Below are 17,348 nucleotides of genomic sequence, written 5' to 3'. Positions count from 1 at the left end.
GTGTGACTAATTCTCCTGTATTAATAATTCCAGTGCCTTTTTTCCTTCAGTGCTGGGGATGGAACCAGGAGCCTCACATGTGCTAGGCAAGCACTCTACCCCTGAGCACTATCCCCAGCCCTCAATGTCTTTAATTTCCTTCTTCTTTGAGTATGTTTCTGAAATTCAGAGTTGCCCATTTTCATGTTTTTAAGTCAGAATAGATATTGAGGTGGGTTAAAATGGCTCAAACTCTTTGGGTGGAGTGTGCTTCACCATAGTCTAGGTGGTAGTGTGGTAGCTCTCTTTTAGATAACAAGGAATTTCTCTAGGAGTAAGTTATATTTTTATCTATGTCTGTGAACTGTGGTAAACACTAATCCAAGTGCTTCAGACACCCTGCTGCAACTAGGAGAGTTTCTGTGGTTACTGGGGCTACAGCTTTGGCCCAGGACGCGGCTGCCTGTCCTTGTTGAGTTATGCATACTATAAAAGAGTTGTGTTTTCAACCACATCCTCATAACTCTTAATCTTCTGTGAGTTGTTTCCCAAGTGGTTTGTTATTAATAATAACAAAAAGAGGTTTATGAATCATTTACTTAAACTTTAATCTACTCTAGTTGGCTGGTATAATGACATTATCCTCACCTGCCTTCCGTATACCTCCTTGAGTGGGAAGTAGGTTTCCTAGACTGATGTCTCTGGAATTGTACAGAGGAACCCTTGGGGATGAATTGGACACAAGACCACCATTTCTGTTGGTTTGGGAAAAAAAGTTTTGACTCTACACAAAACAGACTCTGAGACAGATATTTCAGGTAGGTGGTTTAGTGGCTTGGTCTTTCGGAGAGATCCAGCTTTGAGGCAACAGGGCCGGGCTGTTGTATATAGGCACTGACTAATCAGCAGATGCAGGCTGCCCTCTGGGAGGAGATGTTTCTTTAGTAAGGAAGCTTCTTTGGCCAAGGGTAGTGTCTAGGAAGCACTCAGCCCTGAATCACTGGCAGGTAGCATTTTCATCAGGTAGAATGATTTCATCCGATCTGAAGGAGGACTTGCGGTGTCCACTACTAGAGCCATTGAATGAATGCCTTGTGCAGCATGAAGCTGCAACATTTAATCTCCTGACCTTGTGGGTCAACATATTTCTTTTTATGAGGTGGGGATCCAACCCAGGTCCTGGAACATGCTAGCTCTACCACTGAGCCATGTCCCCAGCCCTCTGCCCCCCGTCTTTTTTTTCTCTGAGACACCATCTAAGTTGCCCCTGGTTGGGTTTGAACTTGTGATCCTTCTGCTTCAGCCTCCTGAATAGCTGGGATTGCAGGCGTGTGCCACCCCATCCAGCTACGTATTTCTTAAGATGTGGATCTTCCTGCTGTTCTCTAGTCAGTGGAACAACAGGGAAAATCATTTATTATTATATGAAAGTCTGGGACTTGATCTGTTTTGGATTGATGATCGATGGTTTTAGAGTTTAGATGTAATTCTAAGAGCACACTGATTTTCAAAAAAGTTTGTCTTTGGACTGTTGGTGTTTACATAATTACAATATAATGCTTTGGTTTCTCTCCAGGACTTAGAAATGATCCATCACTGCCTGTGCATTAACAGACCAGTGCAGCATCTGACTGACTGTTGTAATGGTGGCCATAACACCACTTACTGGTCACTCGCAGCTTTGGGGAAATGCCTCCTTTCCATCCAGTGTGCACCAGAAGGAATCCTTCCTGAGTCACTATAGAGGACTGCCCTTTTAAAGTTGATTGTTTTAAAAAGTCCTCTTGGAGAATCCCTGTTGTATTGTACTTGGTGTTCAGACTTCTGAGTAGCTTAGCCTCTGCCAGCCTTTTGCTATTGCTCTGATTGTCATCTGCTTGTATATGACAATAAATATAATGTGTAAACAAGCTGGTTTAGGAGTGTCATGAGAGGGGGAACACCTGTTTGTTGAAGAAATAGACAAAAGTCCCTCAAGGAAAATGAATAGCAATATTCACAATCATATATTGCATGCTTAGTCCTGGTACATGTGCCAAGCTCTCTCTGTGTATTATCTCATTTTATTTGTAATAACATGTTCATGGGTTGTTATACTGGGTCTGTTTTATAGATGAGGAAACTCAGATGAAGTTAGACTGCTGGCTTGGCTAGTAAGGTAACAATTAGCTTTATCACCAGTTGAAACCAGTTGGGATCTGCTCTGAGCCTCCAAGGCTCCCAGAGATGGTGGTGGTTGGGATCAAGTGGGACCATGGCAGGGTTGGGTATGCTAGGATAGAGGTGCTGTCTTCCAGGATGAGGATGGAGGATAGGCCAGCTGTGTATACCTAAGACAGGAGCTGCAGCCACCAAAAGTGTGACTTTTCTGCACCAGAATAAAAACAAAGATGATGATGTCTCATTCCTCATCAGAGTATCAAATCCAGAAACTAGGTCATGGAACATCCTGAACGGGACCTACTGAAGAAAGCAAGTCCTGACAAGTCACAAAAGGAGACTTCAGTTTTGAAGAGTGTGGGCTTTTCCCTCTGCCTTTTCTGCTTGTATGAGGATAAGGAACAGTTTTCTCTTGTTTCTTTCTAAGTAGGTGATGTAGGCCTTTCTGCTTCACTACGGTCTTAATAATCTAAAGGGGAGAGCAGGAGGGAGTCCAGAGGTGCGTGCGGCAGTCTTGTCTTGTGCATGCTTTCCCTGACCAGCTGGGACTCCCTCTGGTGGGTTGTGAGGTGTCTTCAGTTGTATCTGGGCTGAGTGAAGCCAGTTAGTTGTGGGAGGGGACCTCACCTGATGCGAGACCAATGACTTTCCATTATTTTTCTAGGCAAAGACCCTGTGTTTTCCAATTACCCTTGCAGATTTTTTCCTGTTTTTGTCTGTATGGCCAACGCTTCTCTCCTGTTTTAGCATTCTGTTCCTTCTTTGTCCACAGAGGACTGTCAGCTCTCACTTTTTTTCCCTCTAGAGAGCTTTTTTGGCTCTCGTGCTTCACCTTGCACTGTTTTTACAGTTGAGCACCACATTTCCTTATGCTCCAGAGTTTCCTTATCCCTGAGACTCTTAAATGAATAGGAATACAATTCCAGAATAATCTTTATCCTGAGTTGTGGTGGGGTCTAAATTAGCGCTCACACTCCATTAACAATGCTGAGACTATTTTCTATTTTGGGACTGCAGTCTCACAACACACAAAACTGTTGTATTTGAGTAGTGAATTAACAATTTGCCTGCAACCAATAAGTCACTGATGTCAGCCAAAGCCTATTAAAAATGAATTTTATTAAGTGAGTTCTGCCGGGACAAAGAGCACAGCTTTCCCTAGCTTTGCAAGGCACATACCATGCCACAGTGAGCTTTGGCAGGTGGATTTGGGAACAGGCAGAGGGGCACACATGCACACTTGGCTTTTCCCTGTTCTCGCACGTATTGCTTTGTGCCACCAGGGTCGTCATGACAGCCTTATCTCCAGCTGAAGCTGTTACCTCATCTCTAATTGCTTACCCAAAGGCAGGCGAGCTCTCATTTCTCTGCATTAATAAATGACACCGAAGAAGAACTCTTTGTTTGCACTGGCTTGCTCAGGTTAACCAGCGTAAGCCCCTGAGAGCATTAGGAAACCTCGCAGAGGGACGGGTTCACCTCCATCTAGAGAGCATTGGGCATGTTGATTTTTCACTCATGTTCACTGCCCTATTCTTTCCCTGGTTTGAAAACACTTCAGTGACCCAGGTCAGCATTTCTCCAGCTTTGGGTGTGCCCCCTCTCTGAGGTGGGGAGAGTAGCAGTTGTCCTGGGAAGAGGGGTGGCTTCCCTGACTTGCAGGCTCACTTTCTTGGACGGCTGCTGCTTACTTTGCCTTAGAAGGCAGGAGGCTTTCCACAAACCTTTTCATCTATTTTTGTAGTGTATCCCAGGTCATGTGGATTTTGTAAGTGTATGTGAGGTTTGTGGGGGTCAGAGAATTGAGAGTGGCTGGCAAGTTCTGAATTAGTCTCATGACTTCTTTGTGAAATAGAGTACTTCCCTTCTAGAAAACAGCCTTATCTCTCTTGTTACCACCTAAGAGTATCTCTGGTAACTTAAAAGGCCTGAAGATGTGAGTTATTTTCATATTTCAGAATCTTAAGCTTGTTTCTTTTTTTCTCCTCAGAATGAAATGGACGATGTGCCCTTCTTTGATGTCCAGCTGCCTTATGAATTGGCAATCAATATATTTCAGTATCTGGACAGGAAGGAGCTAGGAAGGTGTGCACAGGTAAGCTGCTATTAAACAGATGTTCAGATTTTCTACCATGTATGGTTAAAACCCCTGGATAACAGAAATTTATAGAGTTACAAACTTTATAGGATTAGTGAATTGCATAGTGACTTTATTTGAAGGAAGGCAACCTTGAACTTTAAAGAAAGGACCGTGCTGCACATCACCACTTGGTGTTTATTTTTCTGTGACTGTGAACTCAAGAGCTCTCTTCTCCCTGCATTCTGAGTTGTGGCTGACCTGTGGCACTGAGCTCAAGGCTGACAATTCTGGGCTCTGCCTTTATTGAGCCAGCCTACACTGTTAATGTACTCACAGTTTTTAGTGCAAAGATGTGAGTCCTTGATTAAATCAGGCTAGTTGTTAGGGTGGGAGCTGAGGGTCAGTTCAGGGACAGAACAGTGAAGTCATGTTTTAGGCGTATAGTCCAAATTACCCTTTAAGCTCCAGAATCCCACTCAGTGAGGTAGAGGTATGTGAAAACTGAGACCCACCAGGGAATTGAAGATCAATGTCACCCATTTAATGCTGACTCTGGGGCATACACCATGGGGTGGATTGTTGGGAGATATCGTCTAGGGCAAGCTTCATTGTGTGCACATATCATGGGGGATATCTGTAATATGCATATTTGAATTAAGGAGATCTGGGGTGGGGCCCAGTGGTCCACATTTGTGACCAGGTGTCACCAGTTATCTTTGGCCACACTTTGAAAGGCAAGTGTTTATGCCACTAAAGTTGTTCTTTTGTTCTCATCATTTTGGCTGAGAGTATATACTTGATTTCTCTTTATCCTTTTTAGCCTCGCACATGCTAGGCGAGCGCTCTACCGCTAAGCCACAACCCCAGCCCCTTAATTCATCTTTTCAATTGATAAAAATCTTACTTATTTTGTACAATATGTATACATTGTGGAATGGCTCAGTCAAGCTAATTACCATATGTGTTATCTCACATACTGTTGTTATTTTGTGGTGAGAACATTTTAAAATTTGTTCTCTAGGGATTTTTCAAGTATACAATACGTTATTATTAACTATAGTCATCATGTTGTGCAGTAGATCTCTTGTAGAAATCTTGAACTTTTTCCTCTTTTCTGACATATCCTTTGACCAGTATCTCTCCAACTCCTGGATCCCCCCTTGCAACCTCTGTCTCCTCTCTAGCAGCAGAAATTACCAGGAATTCAATTTTTTTAGATTCTACATAATATCATGTGGGATTATGTGGGATCATGTGGTATTTGTCTTTCTAGGCCTGGTTTATTTCATTGAACATAATGCCCTCTAGACACGGTTATGTCACAGATGGAAGGAGCTCCTTTTTTTTTCAAGGTTGACTAGTATTCCATTGTGCGTATGCACCCCGTTTTCCTTATGCAGTCATCTGTTCATTCTGTGTCTGGACTCTGGTGAATAATGCTGTGGCGAGCATGGGAGTGAAGCTCTCTCTTCGACCTGCTGATTTTCTTTTCTTTAGATTTATACCCAGCAGTGAAACAACTGGATCACAGGGTAGTTGTAGTTTTGCTGTTTGAAAGAAACCTCCACAGTTTTCTCTACCAATTTACATTCTCATCAGTAGAGTTGCAGGCTTCCCTTCTCTCCACAGCCTCTCTGGACTTGTTATCCTTTGTCTTTTTGATAACAGCCATTTTGACAGTGGGAGGTGGTGTTTCCTTGAGGTTTTAATTTGCATTTCTCTCCTGATTAGTGATGTTTATATTCCTGTCAGCCACTTGTATATCTTTGAGAGATGTCTGTTCAGGTGCTAGGCTCATTCTTAAATCAAATTACTTGTTCTCTGATTATTGAGTACCTTAGATGTTTTTCGATATTCTTTATCAGATGTGTGATTTGCAGATATTTTCTCTTACACCATAGGTTGTCTCTTCATTCTGTTGACTATTTTCTTTGCTGTGCAGAGCTTTTTAGTTCTCATCCTGTTTGTCTATTTTTGCTTTTGTTGCCTGTTATTTTGGGTCATATCCAGAAAAATCATTGCCCGCACAAGTGTCAATAAGCTTTTCTCCTGTTTTCGTCTAGTAGTTTTATCGTTTCAGGTCTTACACTTAAGACTTGAATACATTTTGAGTTGAGTTTTGTATGTGGGTGTGAGATAAGGGTCTAATTTCATTCTTCTCTGTGGGAATATTCAGTTTTCCCAGTGTGATTCATTAGACTATCTTTTCCACATTGTGTGTTCTTGACACCATTGTTGAAAACCAATTAAATGTAAATGCAGGGGTTTATTTCTGGGTTCTCTGTTCTGTTTTGTTGGTCTATGTATATCTATTTTTAATGTCAGTACCATACTGCTTCAATTACTGTAGCTTTATGGTGTGTGTGTGTGTGTGATATATATATATATGTGTGTGTGTGTGTTTTTTTTTGTACTGGGAATTGAACCTAGGGCTGCTTGACCACTGAGCCATATCCCCAGCCCTTTTTATTTTTTATTCCAAGAAGGGTATCACTAAGTTACTTAGGACTCTCTAGGTGGCTGAGGCTGGCCTTGAACTTGTGATCCTCCCTCCTTAGCCTCCTGAGTTGTTGGAATTACAGACTTGTGCCACTCTGGCCAGCTTTTGTGGTATGTTTTTAAGGCAGGTAGTATGATGCCTCTAGTATTTTTCTTTTGACTCAAGATTGCTTTGTCTACTCAGGGTCTTTTGTGGTTACAAATTTTGTATATATTTTTTTCTTTCTGTGAAAAATGTCTTTGGAATTTTGATGTGTATTGCATTGAATTTGTAGAGTGCTTTTGATGGAATGGTTCTGATTCATGAACACGGGGTATTTTTCCATTTATTTATGTCTCCTTCAGTTTCCTTCATTAATGTTTATAGTTTTCAGTCTTTAATCTTTGTGGTAGAATTTATTCCTTAAGTATTTTGCTTTTTTTTTTTTTTTTTGTAGCTATGGTGAATGGGATCATTGATTTATTTTTTGAATAGTTAGTTCCATGTTAACATAATACAAAAGCTACTGATTTTTGAATGTTGATTTTGTATCCTACAGCTTTACTGAATCTATTTATTAGTTCTGATTGTATTTTAGTTGGAGTCTTTAGGGTTTTCTATATATAAAAGATCACACTGTAGGCCAACAGGGACAAGGAGACCTCTTCCCTTCCAATCTGAACGTCCCCTTACTCCATCTGGGACTTCCAGCCCTATGTTGAATGCAAGTGGGGAGTGTGGGCACCCTTGTCTTATTCCTGGTCTTAGAGGAAACCTTCAGCATTTTACAGTTGAGTGTGATGCTACTTATCTGTCATTGTGCTGACGTATATTCCTTCTATATTTGGTTTCTTAAAGAGTTTTTATCATAAAAAAGATGTTGAAATTCATTAAATGCTTTTTTTTGGTGTTTTTGAGATTATCATATAAATTTGTCCTTCATTCTGTTCATGTATATCACATTTATGGATTCCCATTGATTTTTATTAAGTGTGTATGACTGCAGATCATATGCTTTTTATGATATTCCCTAGAAGATATTGGAGGATCCATTTTCTTAACTGCCAAAAAATGACTTTGTTTAGTGGTTACCATTTTCATCCTTGGATTCTATAATGCATTTTACACAGGTGGAGATATCTTCCAAGAGGAAAGGTTTGGTAAAATTCGCTAGTAAGAAGACTATACACTAAAATCCAAAGCACCCCAAGAACATGAAGTCCAGGATATTAAGGCAGTTTGAGAGTGGTAAAAGTCAGATTTGGACTATAGAACTTGCTATGTTGTTGGCAGTTGGGTGAAATCACACGTGATACAGGACAATTTAGAGAGTTTGTGGTGTGACACTATTTTTCATGACACATTTTGCTTAATCATTTTTTTTCTACTTAAATGTGAGTTTGAAAGAATTTTCAGTATTCTTAATTGCCTCAGTATTACTTCAGTGGAGATGCTGGCAAATATTTTTGGATGTGTAGTGTGTGTCTTTAAGAAATGATGGAAATTATTTAAAACTGAAACTCAATGTGCTGAAGTGTGAACCAGGCCCAGAGCCTATCAGTTGTATTAAATAAGAGTACCTATATTGTCTTCTTTCCCTTTGGAAATCTGATTTGTTATATTCTAACTTTACACATTGGCCCTGTTCCCAAGAGTTGAAAACAAGAGTGTTGCTAAATGAGTCCAGCTCCTGGATTTGAGCCTGATGCTGTTAGCTGAAGTCTTGGAACAGGGTCTAATAACTAGCTGCATTACACAAAGTCAGCATTAGACGATAAAATCTTTATTCTTGATAGTGAGCTGCTGTTTAAGGAATCATTTCTTTTAACATTGCTTTTTGCTTTCCCGCTTTGTCGAAAGCCATGTGGCTTTCACATCTGTTGCTGATTTTCTCATCCAAAGAGTTTATCAGTGAAAGACAGGATCTAGTGGAAGAAGAGATCCCCCTTTTGGTACAGTGGAGCTGCATTTCAGGATAGATTGGTTATGCTGGTGAGATTATTCTGCAGGTGTGAACATTATAATTTGCAACATAGTGGTCCAATTGTCCACCAGAATTCTTCCTTCTTTGGCCAGTTGGATTTGTTTATTGTTGTTAGCCTAGGTCTAAGAGCACATGTATAAGAACAGAAAATATTCTTAAACAGAGCCCCTTTAACTTGCAGTGACTAGGGCTGGGGCTGGGGCTTGGCATTAGTGCACTTGCCTGGCATGTGTGAGGCACTGGGTTTGATTCTCAGCACCATATATAAATAAATGAAGGTCTATCAACAACTAAAAAAAATATTTAAAAAAATACCAGTTGCTAAGTTAGCTGCGATATGTGTAACCAGGATTTTTCTAGAGCTTTGACGTGAAGATAATGATGGACATGTAGTAGTTTATAGAATTGGCTTTGTTTCTTCAATCATTAAAATAAACCACAAAATAATAAATATAAGTAGCATTTTCATTTGTTTCTTGTGGTGTTTTTATTTTTGAAACAGGGGAAAAGTTGTTCTATTGGTTGGAATGTCCTGCTGCTTTACGATTTTTGTGTAAGAGGGGGCTTACTCTCTCTGTCTCCTCTTTTTCTCTTTGAATCTAGGTACCTTGGGATTTTAATGAAATTGGGCCAGTTATGTGGAATTGGCATCATGAACTATGTGTACGGCCTTGGAGAAAACCTGTTTGCTTAGATCTTTATGCCAAATTGGTAACTAACAGTAAGGAATCCTTACTGGGGAGGCCTTTTAATTATGCCTCAAACTCTGCTGGAGAACTGATTTTGCTTCGACTTTGCCTTCTTTCCACATTCCCTCCTTTTTTTGCTTTATGTTTCCAGAACTGAAGTCCTCTACCTTGGTTGGTGATTCTTGTGCACTTCTGATGCTGACCTCTCTAGCTTCTTGTTATTGTTGGATAACCCTCAAGGGACTTAGTATCTTTGGGAGTGCTTCATCCTGAAACACAGTGTGGCTGTTAGTAAGCAAAGTTATTCATTGGACCCTTCATTGAACAGCTTTATCATTTTGTTATTTATAATTTTATGTTCATCCTTTTTCATATACACAGGATTCCTGGCATATTAAAAGATAATATTTTAAACTGGATAATAGTGACAAAGTCATCAATTTTAGAATTACAGATTGTTTGGTTTTAATGAGAAAAGTTAAGTTTACTGTTACATTGCAGCACTGATAATTTTTTTTCTTTCACTTTTGGTAATATTGGAGATTGAACTGAAGGCCTCACGTATGTAAGGCAAATGCTCTACCACTGAGCTACTTCCCCAACCCTTTTTTTGTTTTTATATTTGAGACAGAGTCTCACTAAGTTGACCAGACTGTCTTGAACTTATGATTTTCTACCTCAGCCTTCTCAGTACATAGGATTACAGACATGTGGCACCAACCCTGACTGGACTGAGGAGGGTTGGTTTTTTAAGTATTTACCAATATGCATTTTTAAAAACTTTAAAAATAATTATAAATTCATGAGATGTTGCAAAAAAAATAGTACCCCTAGTTTTTTTCCATTAGTAATATGTTGCATAATTATAAAATGATATCAAACCAAGAAGTTGACATTGTGACAGTCCACAAAGTGTATTCAGGTTGCAGCAGTTTTACATGTGCCTAGGTGTGATTTTAATTCTGTGTGACTTTATCACAAGTGTAAATCCATGAACTACTACCACAGTCAATATAATTGTATGGATTTCTTGTGCTATCCTTCTATAGCTACCCTGACCTTAACCTTCTGTCCCCTCCACTAACCCCTGTCAACCACTGATTGGTTCTCCATCTCTATAGTTTTGCAGTTTTTGTTTTCAGTTTTTCAAAAGATATAATATTTTTCGTTGTATGTATTTACTCATGTGTAATACTTAGAAATTTAGCTACATGGGCAACTATGTCTTGTTTTTCATGTAAAAGGCTGGAAAATGGAAATAAAGAAAGCAACAAAGGGAAAGGCAGGAAGATGCAGAGGTGAAAAACTAAAGATTGTGATAATATTGGTGAGGAAGAAGTAGGTGATGGCAAAATAAATAATTCTAGAGCTAAGGCTCAAAATATTAGATTGATATTTCAAGTTTCAAGGAATGTGATCTCATGATCTTACTAGATGTTCACATAGGAAAAACTAAGTTCTGTGTTGTTTATAGCTAAAGCATTATAATTTTAGTGAAGTTTTTGACAGTCAGGAATCCATAGCCAAGTGAGGCTGCATTAATCCTCGGGCAGCAATGATTTTGCAGATCTGTGTTGTTGGCAGGGTTCCCTTTTAGTTCTCAACTTCTACTTTTGCTGCCAGGTTTGTCTTTTAGGGAGAGGTGTAGAAGGTCCCGTGTATGTCCACGACCCAAGCACTTTTAATTCACCTGGTTGCAGTGGTTGCCTTCTTAAATCAGGGGTTCAGGAAAAGGCAAACCAATTCTAAAAAGTAGATCTAGAGCTAGAGAAAACAAGAATGGCCAAGTATTGACAGTCATTAAACTGAGTAGGAGCTACTTGGGAGTTCTTTACTCTGTTTACTTGACTTTTGTGTGTTTGAAATTTTCCATAATTAGAAAGTTGAAGAAGAAGATAATAAAAGCAGAAAGCAAGAGAATGGTTGTGAGTGAGAAAGTCAGAGCCTGTTGAGGGCAGCCCATGTCAGGAACTGAGCTGTTTATATGAACTTTGAAAATGAAAGCAATTTTTTTTAAAGTTGAATTTTTAAAAAGTTGGCCTTATTCTTACATCTCATTTGATTATTTACAGAGGACTTGCTGTGTGCCAGGTGCCATTCAAGACAGCAAGCTCAGCAGTGAACATCTCAGATAAAACCCCTACTTTTCAGAGGGCTTACATTGTATGCAATAAACACCTCATTATATAGAGTATGTCTCCCTAAAAGACAAACCTGGTAGCAAAAGTAGAGTATGTGATATGTGCTATGTCGTAGACCAAGACAGCGGAGGTGATGTTGCACTTTTAAGAGGACAGGGAAGACTTCATAGAGAAGGTGACCTTTGAGCAGGGACTGGAAGGTAGGGCAGAGGAAACTGTACAGGTCTCTGGCAGAAGCCCTCAGGCAGATACAGTTGAGTTTCACTTGAAGCAGGGTCTGTGGTATGTGATGGATGGCAGGAAGGTCAGAGTGACTGGGTTGTGGTATACTGTATAATGGATTTCCAGATGTGTCCATGTCCTAGTCACTGGACCCTGTGAACATGCTTTCATGGTAAAGGGCCTTTGCAAATGGGATTAAGTTAAGGATCTTGAGATGAGATGGGGGATTATCTTGAATTATCCAGGTGGGCTTAATGTAATTACAAGGCTCAGAGAAGAGAGAACTTGCTTCTGGCTTTGAAGATGGAGTAAGGAGTCCAAGCTAAGGAGTAGAGATGGCAGCTAGAAGCTGGGAAAGGTAAGAAATATATTTCCCCTGGAGCCTCCAGGAAGAATGCAACTACTACCTTGATTTTAGACTTCTGGCCTCCAGCACTGTGAGAGGAAATCTCTGTTGTTTTACATCACTAAGTTTGGTAGTGTGTTAGAGTAACCACGAGAAACTAATAGAGTGGCACTGAGTGGGAGGGAATAAGAGAAAGGATGGTCAGAATGTAAAAGGCGTTTTAGCCCACTAAAAGAATTTAAAGCTTCATTCTGAGTGGCCTGGGAAGGCTTTGAGTGTTTTGAGCAGAGGAGTGACAAAGGCTTACTTTGATTTATTTTATTTGTTTTGTAGTACTGTGCTGGGAGCCATTAGCCAAGTAGGTATGACAATTTCCTTGCCAGCGTACCCCATGTTGCTGACATGTTGCAGTGACATTGAATGTAGGTGACCTTGCTCAAGGACCAAGGCAGATTAGGGTGTTCCCGGTTTTAAGATAATCGTGTTTAGGGCATTCCAGGTTTAAGATTATTCCTCCTGGGAATAGGGCGTATCCTGCTGCCTGAGTTCCCCTTGAGTTCTCACGGGATTCAGACAGTAATTTGGGGGAGATAGAAGCCCAGTGGAGGTGGATTTGGGCAGAGAACGTGGATTTCCCCAGAACGTGATTGTAGACGGCTGGTGTGAGTTCGGGAATAAAGAGTTGCTGTTTGAATCTACAAGCTGTGTGGTGGCTCGTGATTGTGTGCCCAGCCAGACTGTGGCATTTGTGCCCAGCCAGACTGTGGCAGTACTGGGGATGGAACCCAGGGCCTTGTGCATACTAGGCAGGCACTCAACCACTGACCTACACTTCCAGCCCCTGACTTTCTTTTTAAGTGGGATCATTTTGGCTGCTATGTGGGGAATAGGCTGTTGGGGGACAAGCATGGCAGTAGAGAGACCACTCTGACCTGAAATCATCCAGAGACGAGAATGTTGGCTGGGCCAGGCTTGCCCCAGCAGAAGTGGGCAGAGTCAGAATTGCCGATGGGTTGAATGCACGAAGAGAAAGAAAAGTCAGCCAAGACTCCGAGGTGTGGACTAAGGAACTGGAAGGATGAGCTTGCAGTTTGCTGAGAAGGCGAAAACTGTGTGATGAGCAGGTTTGAGGGGAAGACCAGTAGTCAGGTGTGAGGCTGGAGGTGAGTTCTGGGTTGAGCTCTGGGTTGAGATGTTAAGTTGCGAGCCCTTTGCACGTCAATAGTATTTGAGGCAGGTAACTCAAGAGAACATGAAGGAAGTGCATGTGGGAAGAGGAGGATGTTCAGGGATGTCTATGGATATGGTGTGTTCTCCCCAAGCAGATGTGGTATGTGAAGGTGTGAATGGAACAATGACATTTCCCCTTTGTAATCTTTGTTGATAACCTTAATCCAGGCAGAGCTAACACAGCTAATTTTCCAGCCACGAGCTCGCTCCTCCCCATCCCCCATCCCAAATGTGGTGATTCACAGTGGTGCTATAAAACAAAATGCTGGAGACACTTTTATTAGCAAATTCTTGCAGCTGAGGCTCACTCAGTGGGGCTTTCACTGAGCCAGGGCCTTTCCAATTCTGGTGTATTAAAGAAAGACCATTGGACCTTTGGAAAATTCAGGCTTGTAAACTTGCTACATTTAATATAAGTCAAGAAATCAAAGCAAGTAGAAAGATTTTCTTTTGGTTAGCCCCTTTAAATTTTGCTTGTGAAAGTTTAACTAGATCCTTGCTGATTTTTTTTTCTTCAGAATTAAATTCTTAAAGGCTGTCATTTTTCTTCTCCTTTAAAAGAAGTTAAAAAGCACCTTCCATTTATAGTTTGCTAAAGAAATTGCTGGCATACTTTCATTTTTAATGCCTAATTGTGGGTACAGTCCTGATCCCTTTTTGGAAGTAATTCTCACCTCTACCTTTTGTAAATCCCTCAAACAGATGTGTGTGTGTGTGTGTGTGTATGTATGTATGTGTGTGTGTATTATCCAGGATCCTGAATATTATTTTTTGCAGACTAAGAACTGAGTTCTGGCATTAGTGATGTGGATAATGCACCAAAATGTCAACTTTTTATTCTCAGTTTTTTAGTTCCTAAACCTTTTTTGCAGGTTTTCAGATTGTTATTTAAAACAACTTGGATCTTATAGAAGGTCTGAGATGTTTGCGGCTCCTGAAAGTCCCACTGAGAACTTTCTCCATTTTTTTTTCTTCATACATATACTTTGGATAATGATGATCATCAATTCCACTATCATTTCTAACTCCATGCCCCCTCCCTTCCCTTCCCACCCCTCTGACCTATCTAGAGTTCGTCTGTTCCTCCCATGTTCCCCCTCCCTACCCCACTATGAATCAGCCTCCTTATATCAGAGAAAACATTCAGCATTTGGTTTTTTGGGATTGGCTAACTTCACTTAACATTGTCTTCTCCAACGCCATCCATTTACCTGTAAATGCCATGATTTTATTTTCTTTTATTGATGAATAATATTCCATTATGTTTAAATGTCACATTTTCTTTATCCATTCATCTACTGAAGGGCATCTAGGTTGGTTCCACAGTTTAGCTATTATGAATTGTGCTGCTATAAACATTGATGTGGGATGTGTCCCTGTAGTGTGCTGTTTTTCAGTCCTTTGGGTGTAGACCAAGGAGAGGGAAAGCTGGGTCAAATGGTGGTTCCATTCCCAGTTTTTCAAGCAATCTCCTTACTGCTTTCCATATTGGCTGCACCAATTTGCAATTCCACCAGCAGTGTATGAGTGTGCCTTTTTCCCCACATCCTCGCCAACACTTATTGTTGTTTATATGCATAATAGCTGCTGTTCTGACTGGAGTGAGATGAAATCTTAGAGTGGTTTTAATTTGAATTTCTCTGATTGCTAGCAATGATATATTTGTTGATTGAGTAAACTGTATATCATCTTCTGAGAAGTGTCTGTTCAGATCCTTGGCCCATTTATTGCTTGGGTTATTTATTTTTTTGGTGTTTAGCTTTTTGAGTTCTTTATATCCCTAGAGATTAGTGCTCTATCTGATGTGTGAGGGGTAAAGATTTGCTCCCAAGATGTAGGCTCTCTCTTCACCTCACAGGTTGTTTCTTTTGCTGAGAAGAAACTTTTTAGTTTGAATCCATCCCATTTATTGATTCTTGATTTTAATTCTTGAGCTAAAAATATGGAACCCTTCACGAATTTGTGTGTCATCCTTGTGCAAGGGCCATGCTAACCTCTGTATCGTTCCAATTTTAGTATATGTGTTGCCAAAGCGAGCATAAACTTTCTCCATTTTAAAGTGGCTGAAATATGTTTGGTTTAGTTCTTATGACAACCCATCCAGAATGTTTAATGTACTTGGGATCTTCTAATTTGTAGTCACTGAGCACTGGGTTTGCGTGCTATTAAAATAGTGATTTAGAAGCTCCATCTGAGAGAAGGGGAGAAAAAAAGATTTTGGACTCCAGAATTTAAAGGTCCCTATTTGGGTTCAGTCTTTTGATCTAGACTGACTGTATGAGCAGGAACCAAACTTTCCCATGTATAGTTTCCCCAAGAATGGGAAGCAGCCCTCAGTCGGGGTACATCAGTGGATTGGGTCTCACATGCAGGTGTCAGTATGGCAGCTTGAGGTAAAGTACTGATGAGAGTTGCTGACCTTAGTATCATAGATGTAGTTGGTGCCCAACTTACATCTTGACTAATTTGTCTGCAGAGCACTGGGCTTTTGAAACACTCCTTGGAGGAAGAAGTCGGGAACCAAAAAAGTCTGGGAAACTCAGCTTCTTACATTCCCATCTTAGAGATAAGCAGTCTGTGTAAAGCTCTGAGAAGTCCTGCAACAAAGAATCCTGCTTAGTATTGTTTAAACCAGTGTTCCCTAGACTCACTTGATCGTGGAATACTTTTTTTTTTTAAGTTTTATTTTCTTAAATAATTTTTTAATTTTTTAGTTGTAGATGGACATAATATCTTTATTTTATTTTTTTATGTGGTGCTGAGGATCGAACCCAGTGCCTCACGTATGCCAGGCAAGCACTCAACCACTGAGCTACAACCCCAGCCCTTTTTTTTTTTTTTTAAGAAACTTATCAGGGTTGGGGCTGAGGCTGTGGCTCAGTGGTAGAGCACTTGCCTAGCATGCATGAGGCATTGGGTTCGATCCTCAGCACCACATACAAATAAACATATAAAATAAAGCTATTCTGTCCATCTACAACTATAAAAAAATTTAAAAAAAGAAATTTATCAGTACACTGGGGAGCTATTGTTCTGCTGAACACACTTTGGGTAGTGCTGGTCTATTTAATGAGGTAATAATGACATTTTTATGGCCTCTTTGCTATTCTGAGTCTTGTTCAGTAGTTACATTTTTATAAAAATTTTGTTTTATAATTTTTACAAAAAGGGCTCACGTATCCCAAGGATCAGAGTTAGTTACTCTGTGTTTGGTTAGCACTTTCTACCTTGGAGAACCTGGGAGGATTTCTATACGTTACTCCTCATCTTATGGCTCATTTGCTCCTGAGTTCCAGAGATCTGTTAGGGGGTGTACTCTGCTCTGAAACTATTTGAATTGTGGCCTGGCTCTATCACAGCTGACGTTAGTCCATCCCTTTCTGTGCTTCTTGAATGCCTACTACTCAGACTCACTCTGGCACAGACAGATGGACAGACACTACCAGGGTGTCATGAGTAGGCTCAGCTGTGGATCACATATGCCAAATATAAAACCACAGTGTTCTGTCTAGTCAAAACTGGGGCTCCAGTGTTATTGAGTCATTATTCCATTCTTTATTGTCTGACCACTTGTGATCAGATGAGGATTTGTTTCCTGAGCCCTTATGGCTAAGATGGAAGAGTGTGGGATGACGGTGTGGTTAAGTGGATTTGTAACTGATGCTGTGGCCTTACCCAGGGTGAGTTGCTTAATGGATCCATGTCAGCAGTGGGGCGGACTCCAGTGGTTTGCCACAGGGCCCTGTCCAGCCTCAGCCTCATCTTGGTTAACTTTTTTTAAAAAAATAATTAAGACACGAAGGCCCACGTATCATATTTTGCAGGGGATTTATATATGGGAGAATTAGCTAGTACAGTGGATAACAGTTAGGATTCAGAGATGATCTGAGGGGGCTAAAATGTTGAGGTGGCACTTAAAACAGATAAGAAGTTTAGAAAGTTAAGAATTTAGGTGTAGCCAGATGCAGTGGTGCATACCTATAATCCCAGTGGCTTGGAAGGCTGAGGCAGGAGGATTGCAAGTTCAAAGCCAGCCTC

At 40.5% G+C, this 17,348-nt stretch overlaps 1 protein-coding gene and 1 non-coding gene across 2 annotated transcripts in view; one reads left to right on the top strand and one right to left on the bottom strand.

Annotated features, from left to right (window-relative positions):
• Positions 1–17,348, top strand: part of Fbxw8 (F-box and WD repeat domain containing 8) — a 106,963-nt gene that overhangs the window by 7,956 nt on the left and 81,659 nt on the right. The window contains exon 2 of the mRNA XM_027949190.2: positions 4,130–4,234. Coding sequence (XP_027804991.1) covers positions 4,130–4,234 — 105 coding nt within the window. The remainder of the gene's footprint in view (positions 1–4,129; positions 4,235–17,348) is intronic.
• LOC114103486 (U6 spliceosomal RNA) lies at positions 15,247–15,350 on the bottom strand. The gene has a single exon (XR_003584681.2). It is a non-coding gene; the product is annotated as a U6 spliceosomal RNA (small nuclear RNA).

Source organism: Marmota flaviventris, chromosome 1 (genome assembly GCF_047511675.1).
Source record: "Marmota flaviventris isolate mMarFla1 chromosome 1, mMarFla1.hap1, whole genome shotgun sequence".
Lineage (NCBI taxonomy): Eukaryota > Metazoa > Chordata > Mammalia > Rodentia > Sciuridae > Marmota > Marmota flaviventris.
This window is presented reverse-complemented; position numbering and strand designations above follow the sequence as displayed.